Source organism: Benincasa hispida, chromosome 9 (assembly GCF_027475165.1).
Source record: "Benincasa hispida cultivar pf3 chromosome 9, pf3_genome.v1.1, whole genome shotgun sequence".
NCBI lineage: Eukaryota > Viridiplantae > Streptophyta > Magnoliopsida > Cucurbitales > Cucurbitaceae > Benincasa > Benincasa hispida.
In genome coordinates, this window is record NC_143486.1 from 80,008,101 (window position 1) to 80,030,211 (window position 22,111).

The window sequence follows — 22,111 nt, forward strand, 5'->3', positions numbered from 1 at the left end:
AAAAGTTGCTTAGACAAAACTTTGATTATTATGTCAGCAAGTTGGGTCTTATTGATATCTACTCCCCAACTTGAGGAGGAGTGTCGAAAATAGTAGTTTGACCTAGGGACATTTTTGTAATTTATCGTGCACCTAGGGTTTCCTCTTTTCTATTTATTTGAGTATTCATCTTGTATTTTGTGTATCAAATCAATAATAAAAAAAATCAGTCTACTATCGTGGTTTTTTAAACTGTGTTCTTTTCTTCCCCTTTTCATCAAAAACAAATCGTTCGATTTGATTTGGTATGTATACAAAATCAAAATTTTCACACCCCTGACCACAACGAGGCCAGTGCAATCTTTCAACCATAAGAAAACCCTGGAAAAGAAACAAACTGAATCTAAATGATATTGATGGCAATAACATGGTTCTTTTCTATCTGGACCTCTGAGATAGCTTATTCAGCAAAAATATGTTAGCAATACAGGGAGCAGGTAGAATAATGAATCATGTAATCCCATTGGAAAATTACAACATTGGTAACTTTTTAAGGTTTTCAATCAAAGCCGCAGTTATGTTGAGGCCACCCTTTTGAAAAAGTTGAACTGTGAGGAGAACTTTACATCAAAAATCCCATCAGAAGTTGGTCTAATCTACAGATTTGGGTGCTGAGGCAGAACCTGAGAAAATGTGACCTATCTGATATGCAAGCTTGTTAGTCAATGCATCTTTGTGAATAAGTGGTTCAGAGGACCTGGTTGAATGCGGTAGCAAAATCAGAGTCGTTTGTCGTTCCCTATGTGACGCCCAAGTAACCAAATAAAGACCAGCAATTATAAGAGATCCCCCCAAAACACTGTCAACAAACAGAACATAAAACCAGTTACCTTTTAGTTTGGGAGGTAAACCTATTAACATCAAACTTGTAAGGTAAATGTATAAAATGTAATTAAGATTGAGGAAAACCTTCCAAGATAAATAGGACTTCCTATGAAAACTCTTGATAGCAACGCAGATGCTGCAGGTTGAAGTGGATTGTAAAGAGCAACCAATGCAGGTCCCAATATTTTATTGCACCATGTCAAGAGTCCATAATTGATGGCAGATGCAAAAACTCCCTGTCAAAAGAAATTGATCTTTTTAACCTTTTTTTTCTTTTCTTTTCCTTTTTATTATCATTATTATATTCACTGTGAAGCAAATGTTGCAAGTCACTCTTGTTGATAAATTTGAAGCACCAAGAAAATTTTTAAATACCTAAAAAAAATTGGTAACTCCTATTTGCACGAGAATCCCTATTTCTTTCCCCTTTTTTGCGGTGGGGTTCAGGGGTGAGGGAAAGTTTTCAGCCCATTTGACCCTTTTTTTTCCCAACTCTATCGAAAACACAAGGCAGGTGTATGGAGGAAAAACAAACACCCAATTCTAGAATTAAATCCTAATCTAATGAGCAGGCATGAACCAAAATTTCACTTCTTGCATAGTTTATGGAGATGGATCATAGGAATATAATGTGGTTTCTCTTTGAAGTGTGAAGGTCAGAATCCCAAGCATATTGAAGTCATCATTCAAAAGTGAACTGATGGGAAGGGAAAAGTGATTCCCGATTTTTTTCAAAGGAATTGAATCCTGTAAGCTTTACACGAGCAACAAATGTTCTGAAGTAAATGGTAAAGGAGGGGTGTAGTATGAAAGCTGTAAACAAACTTACAGCATAAAGGACGGCAAAAAACTCTGATTGTGTCAAATTCCAGTCTGTGGATTCGTTGGTCATAAAGAAAGATGTGATCACCATCAACATAGCACCAAATAAATAAGAATATGCTGTGACCGATAAGTTAGCAGGATACTTCTTTAACACCCGTGCCTATAATGTACAAGAAATTTATTAAACATTGCCCACTATAATATGAAGACAAATAATTCCACAGTAAGATAAAATCCAAATATTGATTCATAAATGATAACATATTATAAGATAAACTAAGTGTCCGAATTACCTGACCCTCCCAATCTTGAGATCTCTCTCAAGCCCTAAATCGCTCACCAAAATACTGCCTACCTTTCTCATTCCCATAACCTCTATTTCTAACCAAATTACCTGACAAACTCCTCTAACTAATTATTAATATACCCTTATAATACTCTAATAGCATTCCCATCGCAGTATCAATACAATGCCCGAAACATTTCAGAGTAAGACCCTATGCATCATCCCCACCCTCCTGCAATGAGACTTTACGATATGATGGACCTTTGAAACCAGCAAGGATGCAAAATCTACATCAATCTCTATATTCATTTAATAGCTTCTAATTTTACGCAACAATAACACTGAATTTCAATGGTATATCCTTTTCAAAAAAAAATCTATTTACTGCTATAACATATTAAAAATTAACTAGAAGAAAAAACCAAATGAGAAATAGTTGAAGAATCTTCTCAGTTGCCAGTTGGATGTTCCAAAAAAACTTTTTCCTGGCAAAATGACATTTTAACCCTCTATCTTTTTGTTTCCCTGTACTCCTTATAAGTTCTAATACCTTCGCTCAAGGATTCCTTGCACACTGCACTTTATTATTAATTGATTCTTCTGTTACAGTTCAGTAAAATCTACCTGGGAACCATCTCTCCAGTCACCCCTAGATTCTACTACCAACAATCCATTTTTTTATGAGCTTCCAACAATCCATGTCGAACACTTTTGCAAAACCAAACAAAAGAAACCTGGATATTTTCTTCAAGTGCTGATTCCAATTAGGAAAAAATGCTGTAGTCATTATCAAAAGATGTGTACTATCAGTGAAGTACCTGGATAGCCAAGAAAGCAGCCATGCACATACAGTTCCCTATCAAGCATAAAACCCCAACATGAAAATGATCCAATCCATACTCCAGAAAGTTAGACATTAACCATCCAGCAGGCTCTGGCTGACCCCTTGCACTTATTTCATTATGCGACATGAAATCAGATTCAGTGTTTCCAACCAAAGCTGGACCACGGAATAAAACCATCAATATGGCACCAGAGACACAAACGAGTGTACCTCCAACCTTTGCCTGTCCTTCCAGCTTGAGTAAGTTCACAGTCTCTGTGCTGCATAAACAAAGTCAAGATCTAATATTGAACAAGGAACATATATCCATCTGACTTCAAAAAGCACTAACTAAAATTTTCAGTAAAGTGATGAAATTGAACAATAATAGGCCAGACTAACCCCATCAGAACAGCAAAAAGGAATGTAAAAACTGGAATGGCAGGCTGTATAGCAGCAGCATAAGTTGGATTGGTGTAGCCAAGTCCAACAAGAAAGAGAAGCTGGTTACCAAAAATCCTAACCACAGGAAGATAAGTGCAATAAATAGAATGTTTCACCAGATCGATAAAATCTTCATTTCCTTTTACCAGTAGCAATTAGTACGATGAAAAACTGTACAGAACAAAATTGGAATATGGGAAACTGTATATAACCTCACCCAGTCAAACCAAGAACAAAGAATGATATGAGGAGGTCTCGAGTCATGGGTAAACGAATCCGCCTGTAAAGGAAGGGAAGAAGACAAAAACACATGGGATGTTAAAATATCCATGCCCTCATAATACGAGAGGCAAACGTTAATAAATATATGAGAAATACATTTGGTTGGATTTTTATAACAACAAATGTGAAGATGGGGATTTGAACTCCCAACCTCCTCGAGGGAAGGAATAAGTGTCCTAATGGTGGAGCTATAATTGGTAAAAGTTTTTAAATACATGCTTTTAAGAAGCGACCCATGATTGCCAAATACCCATATACCAAACATTGCAATATTGAATATTAAACAGTAATCGAATTTGTCTATCCACCCATACATAAATCATAAATGTCCGAATTATGGTAATTCTACAAGTTCTAAAGATTCGTATTAACCACTTTGTTGATGACAGACAGAAGATAACGAAATTGATTCTTTTAATTTACCATGAGGAAGAAATTAACTTCAAAGTCAACATGAAATTGAAGAATAAAACCAAACATGGCCTGAAGCAATTAAAAAGAAGTCCTAAATACTAGCAGAAGCAGTAAACTATTCCCGAAACTGGCCTATACATTTAGCAATCCCTGGGAATCCAGAAAGGTCGAAAGTAAGAAGAATCTACATATTCGAACTTGCACGATCCCTAAATTTCATCTTCCATCGAATGTCAAAATTAGCAAATGAAATAAATGATAAAATTCAACACACACACAAACAGGAATGGTCCTAAGAATCAAATGACGCCATAAAAACGGTATACAAAAACTACAAAAAAGCAGAAGCGAAACAAACGATACAGGATCAAAACGACGATCAGACAAAGCTCACAAAAACCCAAACAACTAATTTCAACAAAGAAGAAAGACAGGAAACATAAGCAAAAGAAGAAATAGGAAGAGATGATAACTATACTTCTCCCGAACATAAGCGACAGGGGCAAGAATCGCGAGAGCCAACAAGTCGCGAAACAAACAAAAGACGAGCTGGTTCATCCCAACATTGAGGGCGACTTTGGTTATAACATGGTAACCTCCATTAATTACTTGCACCAAAGCCATAGCCGCATGCGCCTTCGACACATCTCCACCGCCGATCATCAGACCGCCGCCGTTACCACTACCTCCTCCGACCGCTGCCGCCATCCCTCTCGCCGTGGGGCGTCGACAGGCTCGAATTTCGATCAAGTTCCTTCAGAGAGAAATGGAACGAATCGAGCGATGAAACAAAGAGAGAACAGAGAAATGGGAGTGGAGGTAGAAGACGGTGGCGTTCAGTTGACTGTCATGTTTGGTCGCTGGTGTTTGGCTGTGCATCAAATCTGAAGAACTTCATCTCTTCGAATTTAAGGCAAATTAATTTCTATAATTAAAGTAATTAATTACGTTAATTACTAATTATATATTTTTGTTTTTTATTGGAATTTAGAAGTTCTTTCTTGCTAATTAATGCGCAATGGCGTTTTCTTATTGTAAATTTAAGCTCCATTGGGTAATTTTTGGTTTTTGGATTTTTTTTTAAATTAAATTTATTTCTTCTCAATTTCTTATCATAATTTGTGTATTTTTTTAGTATAATAGTTGAATTCTCAGCTAAATTTCAAATTTAAAAAACTACTCTTTTTTTTTTTCAAATTTTTACTTGATTTTTTAAACCATTGAAAAAAAGTAGATAACAAAAAAGAAATTTGGAATGAAAAGTAGTGTCTACTGACTTAAATTTTAATAACAAAAATCAAAAACTAAATTATTATCAAACATGACCTATATAATTCAATACTTATAATTTGAAGAAACTTATAGTTTAATTCCTTTGTTTATAATTATATTACATAATTTATGCTATGAGAATTTTATCAAATTATGTATATTAAATCTAACTCTTAAAATGAGACTAATTACCTACTTATGAAACATGTTTGTTTCAAAGTGATTTTTAATCGTACCTAAATCAACTTTGTAATTTATATCAAGTTAAAATATCATTTTAGTTTTCATACTTTTAATTTTAATCCCGATACTCTTAATAAATCTTAAATTTAATATTTAAAAATTAATATTTATCAAATTGATTAAATAACAATAATAATTTTCATGTGAGAAAATAAAATATGTGAATTTATTTTCAAATGTTTAAGTAAAAATATTATGGATAATAAAAGAATGAAAAATCTAACCCTAAACTAGCATTTAGGACTAAATCTAAAATTTATTAAAACTACTCGAAGTAAAATTAGAACCTGAAAGTATATGGATTAAAATTGAAATTAAAATAATAAAAAAATTTGTGTATTATTTTGTCATCTTGCACTTTTGCAGATATTTTATTTTACTCATCTCCGTCGTGTCTTCCAAGTTTCACCACACTACACCCAATTTGTTCGACAAAAGTAAAAAGTTTCTTTCAATTGTTACCAAAAAAAGAAATTGCATATTCTCTTTTCTAAGAAAAAAAGAAAAAAAGAAAAATTATATTATCAAATATATATATTTATTGTCTTTTTCACCGTTTTAGTTATTTTAGAGCTACGATGCAGTTTAAGAAAAAGAAAACACGGACTAAAAGTAAGACAATATTCATAACAACTTAAGTCGAAGCTTTTAACTTAATTCATCTACTATATTTACTAATGATGAACAAAGTTAGGTGATTTTTTTTAAAAAAAACTCTCTGTGATTAAATTTATTTAAAAAAATTTTACATATAGAAAAAATGTCAAATTATTTATAGAAATAGTAAAAAAAAAATATATATTGATAGATACTGATAGATTTCTTTTAATATCTATCACATAGTATCAATGATAGGCTTCTATCAATATTTATCATTGATAGATACTGATCGAATAGAGTCTCTATCAACAAATATTAAATTTTCAAAGATTTGAATTATGAAATTAAAAAACCAACATCTATATAAGAATTTATTTTCAATTAGTCTATTTTACTTCCTTAAATGATTATAATGATAATTTGTTTATTTAATTTTACAAAACTAACCTAGGTTTATTCTCTCTCTCTCTCTCTGTTACTTTTACTTTCAAATTTTTAATTCAATAGAGGGATAAGTAAAAATCCTACCGACTTTTAAAATAATAATTTATGGCTCTAATTCAATAATTTATGCTCAAATAGGCCATGTTCATTCTCTCTTTCATCATACATCTTGGCTGCTGAAATTATTTTCCGAATTTTTTTTATTTGATAAAAGGTAAAATAGAAATAGGAAGTCATGTTGGAGTTTAGTTAGTTGAATCATTAGTAATGAGTGATGACACGAGGTGATGTCAATTTAAAGCTTTTTAGAATTATAAACCATAGTGAAAAGATGTTAACCCTATATTAAAAAGTGGATAATTTTATCCCTAAAAAATGTTAAAAGTGAAAATTTAGAGATTTAGTTGATGCAAAATTCACATGAGATTTTTCCAAATGATAAATGGTATAAATTGACATTTACAAAAATTCAGAATTTAGACCAAGTTTATTTTGCTGTAAACATAATTAATCGATCATCATATGAAAAGTGATGACTAGTTAACCATATTATGTAAATTATGAAGAATTAAAAAAAAAAAAAAAAAAAAAAAAAAAAAAAAAAAAGAAGACCTATTATGATTACAGCAATTTGATTATGGAGTAGTAAACATGGCCTTAAATCAATATAGTTATTAATTAGTCCATGATTTAAATTGATACAAACCTCTAAAATCAAAAGGTATAAATTTGATATTCTCCCAACCAAAAAACAAATAAACAACCCAACAATGTTAGAGATTCCTCAGTTCAAATCCTTACTAATAAAAATTGCCAACAAAAGTATGTTCAATAAGACAAAAGGGAGAGTTTAAAAACAAGAATCTATAACACTGTACAGGAGACCAAAAAAGGGAGAAGAATAAACAAGAGCAAATATATTGGCAGCCTAATCAGGTAATGGATTTAGACCGCATTCTGTACAACATACAGTGCCATTTAATCTAAAGCTTTAGACTCAACAAAGTAACAGTAGAACCAACCTATTCAATGCAATGATATCTCAAATCAAAACAGAATGTCCTACACAAAACCTCTATAGTTATATTCCCAAAATTGTTCTTATCTGGTTTGGAGGATGCCTTGCAAGTGACTTGGGGTCTGGGTACCCATTGTCTGGATCCATGATTGCGTCGTATATAAGCTCGTAAGCTTCGGCCAGCGATCGAGCTACTTGAATACAGGCTTCCGATCGCAATTTGGGAACCTGCAATAGCTCAAACTCAGGAAGGGAACTCTCACTTCCCAAAACAAGCCCAAAGAAAGCCTTCAAGCTCTCTGAAAGTGAAGCGGGAGATGTGTCTTGAATCTCAGCCAATCGTAGTCCATCTGCTGCATTGCCTGCTTCTGAGCTCTTATGGAAATATGTCATCTTCTGAGATAAGTCGCACCTTCGTAAGATTGCACCAACTTCCTTTTCTACAAGCACGCTCAAGTGACTATTTATAATTACTCCAAGTTTCTTGACATATTCAGCTGCAACTTCATGCCCAGATAATGGTTGTTGGATGGCGCACAAACAGTTGATCAGAAAGATCTTAGAAGGTGTTTCGGTGTCCTGCGTTCAGGTGATAGAAAACCAATATTTCTTCAGATTGAAAAAAGAAATTATAATTATGCATGCCATTGACAACAAAAATGTGGTCATGGAAACCTGAGAGGCTGGAGCAGGGCTGCTTTGGGACAATAGTGCATCTACTGATGATTTGCTATTCTGACCTGAACCAGAATTTGTCCTACCCCTTCTTGATATGTGGCCAGATCCCTTGGACTTGTGAATCTCTGCTGCTTGCTCACACATCTGCATAATTGAAATTTAAAAAATCAAACATATTAAATGTGCGCTGCGCCACTGTTTTTCTATCTACAATAAGACAGTTTTAGCATTTAAGATGTCAAAATGTTTGATTGTAAACGAAAGGGTAGGGAGGTTTTGCTGAAGCATCAATCCATTCAAATAAAAGAGAAGTTAACATCTTTTTTTCCTTTTGTTAACAATTTAGAAAAGTCAAATTTTTTTAATTGGAAATTTTTCTGAAGAAAAGACCCAGACTCATTTCTCAAGGGCTAGTGAACGTAGCTGGCCAGTTGATCATATTTTTCTCAACTACTATAAGCAATTTTTTGAAGAACTTGGAATACATCCCACGACAAAAGGGATATAAGTTTCTGGATAAACAAGTACTAAGATTTCTCTACTAGAATGACTAACATGGTTATTTGTCTACGCATAGTTTTTACTGAGAAGGCATCACTCTAAAACAAAGTAAACACAGATTTGATATTATACACGTATATGTGTCAGGGGCTTAGCCAAAAAATAAGATGTCATTAGGCACTCTTCTTTCTTTCTCTTTTTTCCTTTATATCCATGAGTGTTTGGCCCGCTTGCACTATCTTGACTAAATCTTGCCAGACAACTGTCTAATCCTATTGCATTTGGTTGTTGAAGAAACTCATAGGTTATTAATTCTCAAATGTGTGCCACCATGACTTGAATTCATTCCTACTATGTAAGCCTTTTATTTTTGGACTAACTCTTAATACAAAACAAACCTGAATTATGGGATCGAGTAAAGCAGATAACACCGGATCAAAAGCAGCCTTTTTCCCTGAAGCTGGAACCATCATGCTATTATAAGTGTCAATTATTTCCAGCAGCACAGAAACCCCTTCTCTAACTGCCGGTGGTGGAGAGAGATCAACAGCAACAAAGGAAGGAAATCGCAAAAGCTTCTCCCCTCTACTTTTAAGGATATCAAAGAAAGTCTTCTGGGCAGCATCGTTTAGCATCCACAAGGTATTGCATAGAGCCGTATCTCTCCCAAGCAAATCTGAAATCTAAAACTTAACAGACAGTTATAACAAAGAAAGTAAAAGTTGAGGGACCATTGCGATGCATACTAATAGAACCTTTACTCACCGTGTAGCTGTAAAACTCCAGGGTGTTGCTGAGTTTATATGAAATAATCAGAGATGGTTGAGACTGCAGCACTTGCTCAACTCTCACTTTAAAAGGCCGGCAAACTCCTTCAAAAATTCTATCCAAAACAAAGGTTAGGTCAATGTCTGGTGATCCAGATTCACTCTCTAAGTTCGGGGAGAACTTGTTGGCAGTTAGTCCAACATCAATTACTGCATCTGGGTCTAGCAGTATATGTACTAGCTCACGTTCAGATGCCAAAGCCTGCATAAAAACAAATTCTCAGTCTGGTAAACAAGCAGAATAGACATCCTCATCCTTGAGGGTTAGTCATTCCAAAATCGCAAGGATCCTTGGGGTACAATTAGTAGAGCTAGAGAATATACTAAACCAACTAAAAGTTCTGTTTCATACCTGATGTAGCCACCCTAACATATCCCCAACATAACGTAAAGGATCATGAGCATGTACTTCAATAGGACGAGGCATGCCACCTGGTCCTCCACGTGTAAGAGCACTGATAAACCTTCTAAACAATGCATTATGCCTCATATTTGCGACCTACAACAATAATCAATAATTTTAATGAAAATTAAAAGGAGGTATAAGAATCCTACTAGCAATCAACAATTATGTCACCTCCTCAGCACAATACTTGAAGAGAACAGGCCTTTCCCTGAGGCAGCGAACAGCTGTTTTCAATAGTTCACTGACTTCGGGATTATCAGTTTCTCCTAGGCTCCTGCACTCTGTCTGAACCCACCTGAAATAAGAATAATATATTACCAAAGACGTCTACACACTACATTACCATCATAACGTGAAAAAGCAACACAATGAAACAACGTAAGCCCTTTCAAAAGTCAAACACTATCACCCAAAAAAAGGAGAAAATAAAAACACTAACGTCCTCCATTTACAATTTCACAAGGGTGTAAGAAGAGCATGAAAACCTTTAGGCATACCTTCACATGTGCATAGGTGGCATTCAAAACTTAAATCTTTGGATAGCAGACAGTCCCAAAACAATTGAATTACGATTAAAAGTCGAGTGAACACATATAAACAATAACACTCTTTTGGGCAGAAAATAAATTATTCGGAAAATTTTTAACAATGGTAGTTTTAAAATATATGTAATATGAAATAATCAATCCAAAGCAGCTCACCTACACAGCCGCTCATATGCTGCTTCTTGGTACACTGCCATCATATCCATAAGCTCCAAACCTGCACGCTGCATTGAAGTCCCTGATCATTGCATGATAGAAAAATATACACAAATTTGAAAATGTCCAATAGTGCATATAACTCAGGCAAATGAAAAGCATTTTTTTAAAGAAAAAATATTCATGAAGATTTTTTTTAACATAAATATAATGGATTAATATGATGCAATTTGAAGGATTTTCCTAGCTTTCATTATTTAATAGAAATTTTAGATTGGAGATCTATATTTATGAATCGTTAATTCTGATCATCATTCTATATAGAAGTTCTTTTATTTTAAATTAAATTGCATACTTTTTATTGATTTAATTTAAAAAATATACACAAATTTGTAAATTCAAATCTATAGTTATATTAATTACAGACAGAGTATCAAATGAAAATGGTATAGGCATTCCTTAAGAACACCTAATTTATAATTTCTGTGACCCAAATGTTAAAACCATGAACCTTAAAAAGAATGACAATTTTCATCCTATGCATGTATATTTTCAATCTTACATATAAGTATAACTGATTTATACCTCATTTATATTTATAACATTAAGTTACGTGGGGTGAGATTTGAATCAACAACCACACAAAAGAGGTTAAGATGTCTTTTAACCACTAAACTATATTTAAGTTGACTATTCATACTTCTCATATTAAGTTATTTGTAGATACCAGGGCACAAGCAAATGGTGTGCAACACAAAGTGATAATCATGCATCGTGCTGCAACAAAATTGCACAGAATAATTAAGTACGTTTTGATATAAGGGGTACTTCATCACCTAGCTTGGCTCTAAATGTAAAATGAAATATGCCGGTTATTGTTTATAATGACAGTGAAATTGCCGATAGTTAACTTAAATTCCAAAAGCATGGCCAACAATAAGTTTGCAGTGGAACATGATAATCTTCATTAAGCCCCGTATATCACCAATCTGTCTCTCACAAGTGTGTTAGTCAGTGAATAAAATAAATTACCTGATGATGTGTTCTCAGCAGTGTTTTGCAATTAGCGTGGATTTCTTGAACATGGGAAAGAGCCTTGAAAAATTTCTGATTTAGATCTTCGTGCCTCAGAGCATTTATCTGTGGATATGCCAGGGAGTAAAGACAGTGTTTATTACATCATTCAAGCCAAAATTTATTATTTCATCGATGAAGCACTAAATATATAAAATTAAACTTTAACCTCTTCGTTAGATATCTGATAATCACGAACAAAGCATGACACAATCTCTTGCCTCTGTGTAGTAACTTCGAGTTCCTGCTTTAGGCGTTCTGTGGTACCAATAATGTCCCCGATGCTAGCACTAGAACTATTTAAAGCCTTTGCAATTCTGTAATAAATTCAATATAAAAACACGTCATGGTCTAATCTAGTTCAATTCTCTAAATTTGAGGAAAGTAATAACAATGTGCATCATTTCAGGTGATGAGATACATTTATCAAGGAAACAATGAAATGATGGGAGAAAGGAGTTCTCAGATATTGTTTTTCCTTCTTTGAAGAGAAACTAAACAAATAAGGAATTCATGAAATAATTCAGAAGCGACACCAAATGGCACAGAGTGATAACAAAACTACAGTCATCATCAATTCAATTCATTGTCATACAAGATCCTGTTTTAATCCAATCAAAGCCTTAAATGAGTACTGTTCTTCTTCTTTCTTCTAACTTAAATTATGTCCAGCAAAATACGCAAGCCACAATACCTGGTGATCTAAATAAAAACTCCCTTTTCAAAGTAATTCAAATATCAAAACCTTCTAGTAAATGTAAAAGTCCCAAGAGACAAATGTTAAATGATATATCCTAGTAACAGAAATGGAAATTCTGAACAACTTGTTTAATAACTAGATAAGATTCCCTAAAGTCTGCACAATACCTGAGGTCTGAAATTTTTCCTACACAAAAAATTGGCCATGTTTCTAATTTGGATACTAATAGTAATCATTTCACATCCCTCCGCTGTATATTCTATGACAGTGTCAGCGCCAATAGAACCGAGACCACCCATACATTTGAAAAGCCCATATATGATAACATTAAGGGGAAAAAAAACGGATCACTTCGGGAATTCATTTTGTGTACAGCTCCAAATGCAGATTAAGCATATATCTCACCCACTGATAGTGAATTGACAGAGAACGCAACTAGAGTTACCAGTAAACAGAAAGAAAACGCAAGGCAATTAAGAGAACTAAATCCTAGCAAGCCGGGTGTTACCTATCGCAGCAATCGGCAAGACCATTTACCTCCTCCTCGACGCGATCCAACGCCTGACGGGCAGAGAAAGCGAAAGAACTCATGAGCAAGCAAAACGAGCAATCGTCAACTGAATTGAACAAGAAAAAGACGTAGAAATCAGTGGGAAAACCTGCTGGGCAGTATCGGATGCGCGAAGAAAGTCGATGTTGATGGAAAGAGAGCGCTTCTCGATTGTGGATCTGAGGTTGCGACGATTCTGAGGAGTGTTATCGGTGTAGAAAGTGGAGAGGGTGTTAAGGGAACCGAGAACGTCCGGTGTATCGGTCCTTGATTCCAGCACTTTCTTCAGCTTCCTTGACAGTCCCGGCGCGAGACCTGCCATTGTTGTCCCCATTTTTCCTTCTCCCACTCTCTCTCTCAGATCTCTCTACTCCAACGATGTCTGTTCTGTTCTCTCTTTCATTTCCCTTTTCCCATGTGTTTATTGTATATTTAAAAGTTAAAAAAAAATGAAATTACAGCTTAATTACGTTATCACAATTAAACTCAATGGTAATTAATTCCTTGTACTAAAATACATACATGCATACATGTATGTATGTACGAAATAAAAAGGGAAAAAAAATACTGTAAAATTGATGAGCAAAAGGTACCACGGAAATATGGATATCAATAAATTATAAAATTAAAATAAATATAATGTAATGTAAGAAAATAAATCAATAAAATAAAATAACAAAAATGGAATGAAATATTTCTCCAAATTTCTCCATTCTTTTTGGATTTCTTTCCTATCTTCACACATCTACAAATAACACAAATTGTTGCAATTAGGATGTAGTATTTGGACACTAATCATATATAATTTTATGATACATGGGGTAACATATTTAAAGATACATGGTCTTTTTGAGATGGACATCTATTTTATATAATTTATAATAGTCCTCTTAGATGCTCATTATATATATGAAATATGTCTTGTTAAGTTACTAGAAAAAAAACTTAATGAGGGAAAATTCTAGTGAAGGAAAAAGAGTACATATTTCATATAATCTAATAATTCTAAAAAAATACAATATATTTGCTCCCCATCATGGAAACCTTTCTTGAGATCTCTAAGTCGCTGCATTTCAATATTGTGCACAAATTAAAGGTTGCAGTAGGTAATGATGTTCAATCGAAAATCGATGTCGTTGATTCGACTCCAAACTGAAACAAAAGAAAAATTATAAATCACCAAACTACTCTTATTACTACAAAAAACGTAGCAATAGTGGTAAGTGCAAGGTCGAAGCACAGAGAGGCAAAAAATTAATTCTCTCACAAGCTAAATTTGACTGTGAAAGCTAAATACTAAAATAAAAATGTGGATAAGTAAGATAGATTGAAAAATAAAGAGATCAAGCACAAGATTACCTTTGCTGGTTTAGAGACCGTAGAGTTTTCTATGAATCTAATCATTGATTAATTATGGAAACAATCTTGAATTAACTACTTCTTAAACCTAATCGAATGTAGGGATAACCCATACAAACTCCCTAATAAGAACCAGCATGTCGTTAATCCCTAAATTAACTAAGTTCATTACAAAGGCCATTTACTTAGTTAATTGCATTATGTTATTGGATTGATTAAGACAGCAAGAATGGTCAATTCTATCCTAATGCATTCCAATCTTTAGGTTTTGTTATCAATTAGGTGATCCTAGATAGCCTAGAAATCATGCCATAAATCAAACTAAAACCTATTGCTACTGGCTTAAGCATGCTTTCAATGCAATTATGGACATAAAAAACACACATAGCAAAGACAGGCCTACAAGAAATCGAGTCGTCAATTCATCAATCCTATATGCTTGTGCTAGACATTAATTCAAAGAAAGGAAATCAGAAAGAAATAGAAATATTCAATCAAAAATCCATAAGAAATCTAAAAAAATTCAAGAAAATTCCTACAAACCTCTAAAACCAATGTCGTGGCCTTCAAACGTTTATCGAAACCGACTTATGATGCCAAGATTTAAAATTATAACTCAAAATTAAAGGAAATCTAGTGAATTTTGGCCTGGAATGGCCAAAACCGACCAACATGATCCCTAAGACGATCTAACTCTCCTCCTCCCTTTACCTAACTTGGAAAGAACATATTTGTATTACAGTCGCAGTGTTGCAACGCTCTTGTCGATTTAGTCCTTGAGCGTTGGGGTAAGGTTGAGGTAGTGTTGCAACTCTGGTGCAAATTTGAGGTGCGCACAAATTCAACACTTTTTTGTCAAAATTCGTCGTGTTGCAGTGCTATAGGTAGCGTTGCAACATCGTTCCTGCAATCGCACATTCTGCCTTACAGTGTTGGGCGAGCATTGCAAATCTGTCACAGGGGCATTTTGGAAATTTCTTCTCTTTTGAAGTCCCGATGCTCAGATCAACTCCAAATTTCTTCAAATTAACCATGTTTCTCATAAAATGACTAATTTTACCTCTTGATTGCTCGGTACCTACAAAATAAGACAATAAGCATACAAAATCCCTTAAAAAGCCTAAATTAAGCAAGGGAATATAACTCTTTTTTAGAGCTATCAAACGACTTTGTAAATAAGTCTGTCAGGTTATCATTCGAACAAATTTGTTGTACAGTGATATCATTTTCTTCGAGATCACAAGTATGGACAAGTTTTGGTGAAATATGTTCTGTTTTATCTCCTTTAGTATATCTTCCTTTGATTTGGGCTATACATATTGTGTTGTCTTCATACAATATCATCGAAAGATTTTTACTAGAAGACAAACCACATGTTTCATGAATGTGTCGAGTCATCAATCTTAGCCATACACATTTTCGACTTGCCTCGTGAATTGCAAGGATTGCAATATGATTTAAGGAAGTATTCATTATGGTTTATTTCACTTATCACCATGATATATCAGTTCCTTCATGTGTGAACAAATAACCTGTTTGAGATATGGCTTTGTGTGGATCCGATAAATATCCAATATCTACATAATCAACTAGATCAAAATTCGATTTATTTGAATGAAACAAACCCATATCAATAGTTTCTACAAAAATAACGAATTATATGCTTAATCCCATTCCAATGTATTTTTCTTGGAGAATAACTATATCTAGCTAATAAATTTACCGAGAATGCAATATTTGGTCTTGTATTATTAGCGAGATACATAAGTGCACCAATTGCACTAAGATATGATACTTCCAGACCAAGTAGTTATTCATTGTCATCTGAAGGTCGAAATATATATTTCTTCACATATTGTAAACGGACTTCTATTGGAATGTTCAATAGATGTGCTTTGTCCATATAGAATCTTTTAAAAAAAATTCATGTATAAGTTGACTGATGAACAAATATCTCATATGCTAAATACTCAATTTGCAAGTCAAGAAAAAAATTGTTTTTCCAAGATTTTTCATCTCAATTTTTTTCTTGAAATATTTTATTGCCTTTGAAAGCTTTTAAGGAGTTCCAATTATATTTAAGCAAAAAACATATACAGTTATAATAGCAAACTCTGACTGTGATTTCTTTATAAAAACACATGGACTTATTGGTTTATTTTTATATCATTCTTTAAAAAAATATCCACTCAGATGATTCTACCACATTCATTCTGATTGTTGCAATCCATGTAGTAATCTCTATAATTTTATTGAATACAATTCCAGGGAATTGGATTTATATGTTTCAAGTATCTTAAATCCTTATGGAATTCTCATATAAATATCATTATCAAAATATCCATATAAATATGTTGTGACTGCATTCATAAGATGCATATCCAAACTTTTATACACAGCCAGACCAATTAAATATTTGAGTGTATTGCATCTACCACCAGAGAATATGTCTCCCTATAATCAATGTCAAGTCTTTGTGAAAAACCTTGTGCAACTAATCTTGCTTTATATCATGTGACCTCATTATTTTCATTTTTTTCCTCATAAATACTCATTTGTCTCCTACAGGTTTGACACCTTATAATGTTAGGACTAACTGGTTCAAAAACTTGATATTTTAAAAGTGAGTTTAATTCTACCTCAATTGCTTCTTTTCACTGAAGCCAATCTTTTTCTATGTCAACATTCTTCAACAGATTTTGGTTCAGAATCCTCATTTTTAGATATAGTATCAAAAGTAATATTATATGCAAAAATGTTGTCAATAACTACATCAATTCAGTTCCACCTTTTCCTTGTCATGACATAGTTTATTGAAATTTCATTATTATCTTTAGGTATTTCACCTTTCTCATTAGTCATGGCAAGGATTTCTTCATGGGTATTTACATTGTAACATCCCCAATTTTAGGAAAATTTAAGTTAATTATTTAAAACTATTGAGTTTAAATTTCTCTTTCATTTGAAAAATTGGGATTAAATTGAAATAATTGAAAAACTTTTATTGGTTAAATTGAATTTAATTGATTAGATATTCAAACTGATTATCTTGAAAATATTGAATTTTGCTTCTCTTTGATTTTGGATTTTAGGGCCAATTTAAAAAAAAATTAAAAGAGATAATTAATTTCATGTGGTTTTGAATTGATTTAAATATTTGGAAGGATTTAATATGTATCAAATTGATGGATCTTATGCCCTTTAATTTTGGTTTTTGAAGCCGATAATTTGAAAAGTTAATTGATTTATAAATTTAATAGAATTTTGGAGATTTTGGAGATATTTTGATAAACATTTTATTTATCTTTTCAAAATTTGAAAAAAAAATAAAAATAATTGATATTTTTTTTTCGAAATTAAATGAGAGTGAAAAGAGGCAAAAAATTGGGAGAAAGCAATTCGGTTTTTCAGCGACAACTTCCACAAAATTATCGATTTCCAAAGTTTAAACCGTTGGATCGTGCTCAAATTAGGTTAGTCTATTTGAAACATATAGAATTTCATTTTGAACGGTTGGATCATTGTTTGAAGCTCTGATTTGTTTATAATCACTGCTGCATAAAATCTATAAAACTAGAAATTCCCCTTCTCTCTCACTCTCGTAAACCCTCCTCATGCAAGACCCACACTACCAACCGCTAACCTAAACAATTTATGCCATCCGACAGCAACACCCGCTGCCTATCTATGGTAGCCTTGAGCCGCCACTGCTCGATCTTTGCCAAAATCTTGAGAAAAACCTTGGGTAAGACTTATTTTTCCTTATAATTTGGGAGGTGAAATTCACCAATTTGATTTTGGGTTAAATTAGTAACCTCTCTTTAGTGCGAAACTTAGATTCAAGATTTGGAAGTTTTGAGGCATTGACCATTAAGCTAGAGACCATTTTTCGTTTTGCAAAAAATTGGTAAAGATCGGTAAGTTCTGGGTAAGAGCGGTTGAGTTTAGAAGGTTCTCGATTGCCCATTAAATTTTGGTTTTCTTTTTGGTTGATGCTGATTATATTTGGAATTTAGATCCAAGATTGGAGTACTTTAGAGTGCGCAATGTGCTGTTCAACGGACTCGAGTTCGTTCGACAAGTAGTTTGGTAAGCGTTGTGATCCTTGTTGTTGGTTGTCGGCCACCTATTGATTATTGGACTACAAGATTGGTTTAATTTTAAGTATTTTGAAGGTTCTAAGTCGTCATCCATTGAGTTTTAAAATCTGCTAAGAGGAGATTTTGGAGTCGAAATCCTGCGAGTGTCTGTTGATCAAGTTTCGTTTGGGTAAGTTATTTGATGACCGTTTGATTAAATTTGTATGTTTGGGGCCTAGTTCCAAAGACTGAAATTTAGTATCATGTATGTGTTAGGGGACTCAATTTAGGACTTATTTGGTTGGATATCTGGATTATTATCTGAATTTGACTTCGAGGTAAGTAATCTTACTACTGGAACTGCCCACGGGCCAAACACTAGATGTATGCTAGCATGATGGATGAATGTTATGGTAGAATGATAGCATGATGAACTGATAGTTTAGTATAACCGATGTATGTTCTTGCTTGAGGATCTGAAAGATGTATTTGTTCACATAGATACTTGAATGATAGCATGAGATGATATTTGATTTCATAAGGTTGTATGTGATTTGTGGATATTGAGGCAAGTGTGTATGTTGTAGAGCCATGATGTTGAGGCATATCTGTATGTCATAGAACCATATTGTGATAATTATGGTGTCGAGCCTATGATATTACTGATTAGTTAGAATACCCACTAGGTTTGTGTTTCCTTCGGGATTCACCAGTTTGTGTTTCCTTCTTGATTCACCAGTTTGTGTTTTCTTTGGGATTCACTAGTTTGTGTTTCCTTTGGGATTCACCAGTTATTATGTCTCCTTCGAGATTCACCAGTTTATATTTCCTTCGAGATTCACCAGTTATTGTGTCTCCTTTGTGATTCACCAGTTTGTGTTTCCTTCGAGATTCACCAGATATTGTGTCTCCTTCGGGATTCACCAGTTTGTGTTTCCTTCGGGATTCACCAGATATTGTGTCTTCTTCGGGATTCACCAGTTTTTGTTTCCTTCGGGATTCACCAGTTATTGTGTTTCCTTCGGGATTCACCAGAGGTAGTGGGCATATTTAGCTACAGTAGGATAGAACTCAGTTTTTCATGTATGTATGTGTCCCATGAGGACTAGGACAGTTTATATGTTCCACCAGAGGTAGGCATCTAGAGGACATAGATGCCTAACCTGACCCTAGTAGTGGGGTTACTTACTGAGTATTTTATACTCATTCTTTCTCATGTCGTTGTTTCAGGTAAAGGTAAAGATGCATTGGCGACGGACAAGCGGAATTCGTGATCGAGCCGCTGGGACTAGTTTTATGCTTCCGCTCATGGGATTTAGATTTCTTTTCATGTTTTTCCTAACTTTCAGTTTTGATGTTTAAAACTTACTATTAAGAATCGTTTTCAAACTTATTTATTATCATTTATGATTTATGGGTACCCTACTATTGTTTTTAATGTTTGAATTTAATGAAAGTCTTTTGTACTTGCCTTATTTAATTAGCATTTATTTCACCATAACAGAGTGTCGTTTTAAGTTCCATGCATGCATGTATTTAGTAACAGCTTAGCTTAAGTCCTAGGGGGTCGGGTCATTACAGTTGATATCAGAGCCTAAGTTTTAGGTTCTGTAGACTGACTTACGATGTAAGTCTTGGTTTTGTGTCCCTTATGGCTATTCACAGATCATTCGTCCTCACCAGGTATGTTCATTCATTAAATGTTTTATGGAAAATATGTTTAAAAGCCTTCATATCTAAGCTTTTTGTACTGAATGATGGTTATTGCTAGTTTAACAACCTGAAAGAAGTTAGTATGAGATGGTTATTTTGTTTTGGTGTTATGGAAAGAAAGAAGAATCATAATAAGGCCATTTGGCGTTAGTTTAAATCATGGAAGGACTGTTAGAAACGGACATATATTTCGGTTTAGGGATATTGAAACCTGATAGAACTATGAAGTGTTATGCACTTATGACATGAAAGAAAGAAATGGATGTATTTGGTTTAGCTATAGAATAAGGTAGGTGAATTGGAAATTCACTAGGGAATAATTTTAAGTTTTGCATTACGAGAATAAAACTAGTGGTGCTACAAGGAACTTTATCACAAGACACACGTTCTTAGTTACGAGATTAAAGTTTCTTTATAAGATAAAAAAAAAAAAAAAAGGTGAAGAAGAGACTATAAATTCTATTAAGGATTACTAGATATTAAAGTCAAAATGTTCCAAGAAAATTTTTGAAAGGATTAATAGGTCATGATCACTTTCATGGTATCGAAGTTGGTGGACCAAGTAATGTATGGTGTTTTGGTTCTTTATGTAACATGCCTAAAAGGAAGAAGAATTACTAGATGGAGCATAAAGTGATAGTATAAGGAACTCTTTACAAGACCTAGGTAAGATGAATTGGACAAAGAATGCCAAGATGGTTGAAATTATAGTTGCCTTTAGATGGGAGAAAACGAGTTATTGGATTGAAAATTCTTAAGATGCTTGGGTTTGAACTATGTGTTTGTTGCAATGAAAATGTTCAAGTTTAATTAACCATACCAAGAGGAACGTTTTGAAGTTTAAAAGCAATGTTGTCTTGTGGGGATACCCTACTATAGTTCCAAGTTTGGAATGGAATTTTAGATTTATGGAAAATGTTATAAAGGGTCATATGTCTTGGTTTAGGGATTATGTTTCGCTCTTGAAGTAAAAAGTGCACTTTTAAGTTGTTGGCTTAAGCAAGGATAGATATGAAGAAAATAATAGTATTTAAGGAAAGGTTTTATTCATTTGGGGAGATAAATGGAAATTAATGTATTCAAGATTCTCAAATAGTTAAGAAAGATTTGGATTTTAAGATATGATATGGGTGGTACAAGGTATAGTTTGGTGTAAAATAGGAATCTCTTATTACCATTTGGAACTTTGGACTACAGTAGGCATTATTTGGAAAAAAAATATATAGCCTGCTTAGGTTGTTGGATTGTAGACTATGAAAAGGGATTCGAATAGTCACATGTTTTGGTATAGATATATTTCATTAGGAAAATGAAATAGAGCATCTTGGATTTATTAGTCTTGGAAAAGATAAGGGAAGATGAAAGGATTTGAGAAATATTTTGTTGTTTTGAGAAGGTAAGGGGAATTGATGTTTTGAGATTAAGAACAAAGGTTTGGTTTGGTGTCCAAGATAGGAAATATGTGTTTACGAACCTTTAGAGTTGGTACGAACAATCTCGTTACTATTTGAAACTATGGATCTTAGTATTTGTTGGTTGAATAGATATCCTACCTAAGCTATTGGTCATGGAACACAGTTTTAGCATGAGAATTTGATTAAGCTAGACTATCACACATTGGAAGAGTGCTTAGCAATCTTCTTCAAATTATAGTGGAGTCGAGGAAATAATGTTTTGTGAAAGGATGTTTAGTAGCAATAGTTACTAGAAACCATGGAAATGGAAGGGGTAAGGCCTCGTTAAAGAGGGGGAAGACGTTGAAAGGTATTAGCAAGGTTTAGAGGTTTTGATTATGGACATGAATATCTAGAACAAGGAATTAATGAAGCCATCAATTTGATTTGAAAGTGAAAGTAATCTAGCTCCAAGTAAAAAAACAAGCTATATGAGTAATGACCCCTAGCATTAGAGAAGAACTTAAGTTGAGAGAAACTCCTATTCTTAAGGCTCCTCATAGAAGGACTTTAGTAGAGTTGGAATTGCCTAAGTCACTCATACAAGAACCATT

The 22,111-nt window shown here is 33.6% G+C and overlaps 2 protein-coding genes across 3 annotated transcripts; both read right to left on the bottom strand.

The window, feature by feature from the left end:
* Positions 1-368: 368 nt before the first annotated feature.
* On the bottom strand, positions 369-4,867 carry LOC150034091 (WAT1-related protein At4g19185-like). 2 transcript variants are annotated; one of them, XM_090318024.1, is made up of 7 exons: positions 4,417-4,867; positions 3,460-3,522; positions 3,201-3,317; positions 2,794-3,079; positions 1,694-1,849; positions 949-1,100; positions 369-838 (listed from the first exon to the last, which is right to left on the bottom strand). In XM_090318024.1, exons 1-7 carry the CDS (start codon positions 4,644-4,646, stop codon positions 631-633), a joined length of 1,212 nt encoding a protein of 403 aa, XP_090174150.1. In that variant the 5' UTR covers positions 4,647-4,867; the 3' UTR covers positions 369-630. The 2 variants fall into 2 exon arrangements, with proteins under 2 accessions (XP_090174150.1, XP_090174151.1); XM_090318025.1 differs by having other exon boundaries at positions 4,412-4,818.
* A 2,403-nt stretch (positions 4,868-7,270) lies between these two features.
* On the bottom strand, positions 7,271-13,380 carry LOC120086620 (oligomeric golgi complex subunit). Its single transcript, XM_039043354.2, has 11 exons — positions 13,062-13,380; positions 12,911-12,963; positions 11,872-12,019; positions 11,661-11,768; positions 10,629-10,696; positions 10,099-10,222; positions 9,874-10,020; positions 9,460-9,723; positions 9,093-9,377; positions 8,191-8,337; positions 7,271-8,094 (listed from the first exon to the last, which is right to left on the bottom strand). Exons 1-11 carry the CDS (start codon positions 13,284-13,286, stop codon positions 7,579-7,581), a joined length of 2,085 nt encoding a protein of 694 aa, XP_038899282.1. The 5' UTR covers positions 13,287-13,380; the 3' UTR covers positions 7,271-7,578.
* Positions 13,381-22,111: the final 8,731 nt, after the last annotated feature.

Coding starts and splice junctions, on each gene's coding strand:
- LOC120086620 (XM_039043354.2), bottom strand. CDS start 13,286: ATGGGGACAACAATGGCAGGTCTCGCGCCGGGACTGTCAAGGAAGCTG. Junction 10,223..10,628: donor GCATATGAGCGGCTGTGTAG/GTGAGCTGCTTT, acceptor TTCTTATTTCAG/GTGGGTTCAGACAGAGTGCA. Junction 10,021..10,098: donor TCAAGTATTGTGCTGAGGAG/GTGACATAATTG, acceptor TTATTGTTGTAG/GTCGCAAATATGAGGCATAA.
- LOC150034091 (XM_090318024.1), bottom strand. CDS start 4,646: ATGGCGGCAGCGGTCGGAGGAGGTAGTGGTAACGGCGGCGGTCTGATG. Junction 3,523..4,416: donor GTCGCTTATGTTCGGGAGAA/GTATAGTTATCA, acceptor CTTCCTTTACAG/GCGGATTCGTTTACCCATGA. Junction 1,850..2,793: donor CTGCTTTCTTGGCTATCCAG/GTACTTCACTGA, acceptor TGTACATTATAG/GCACGGGTGTTAAAGAAGTA.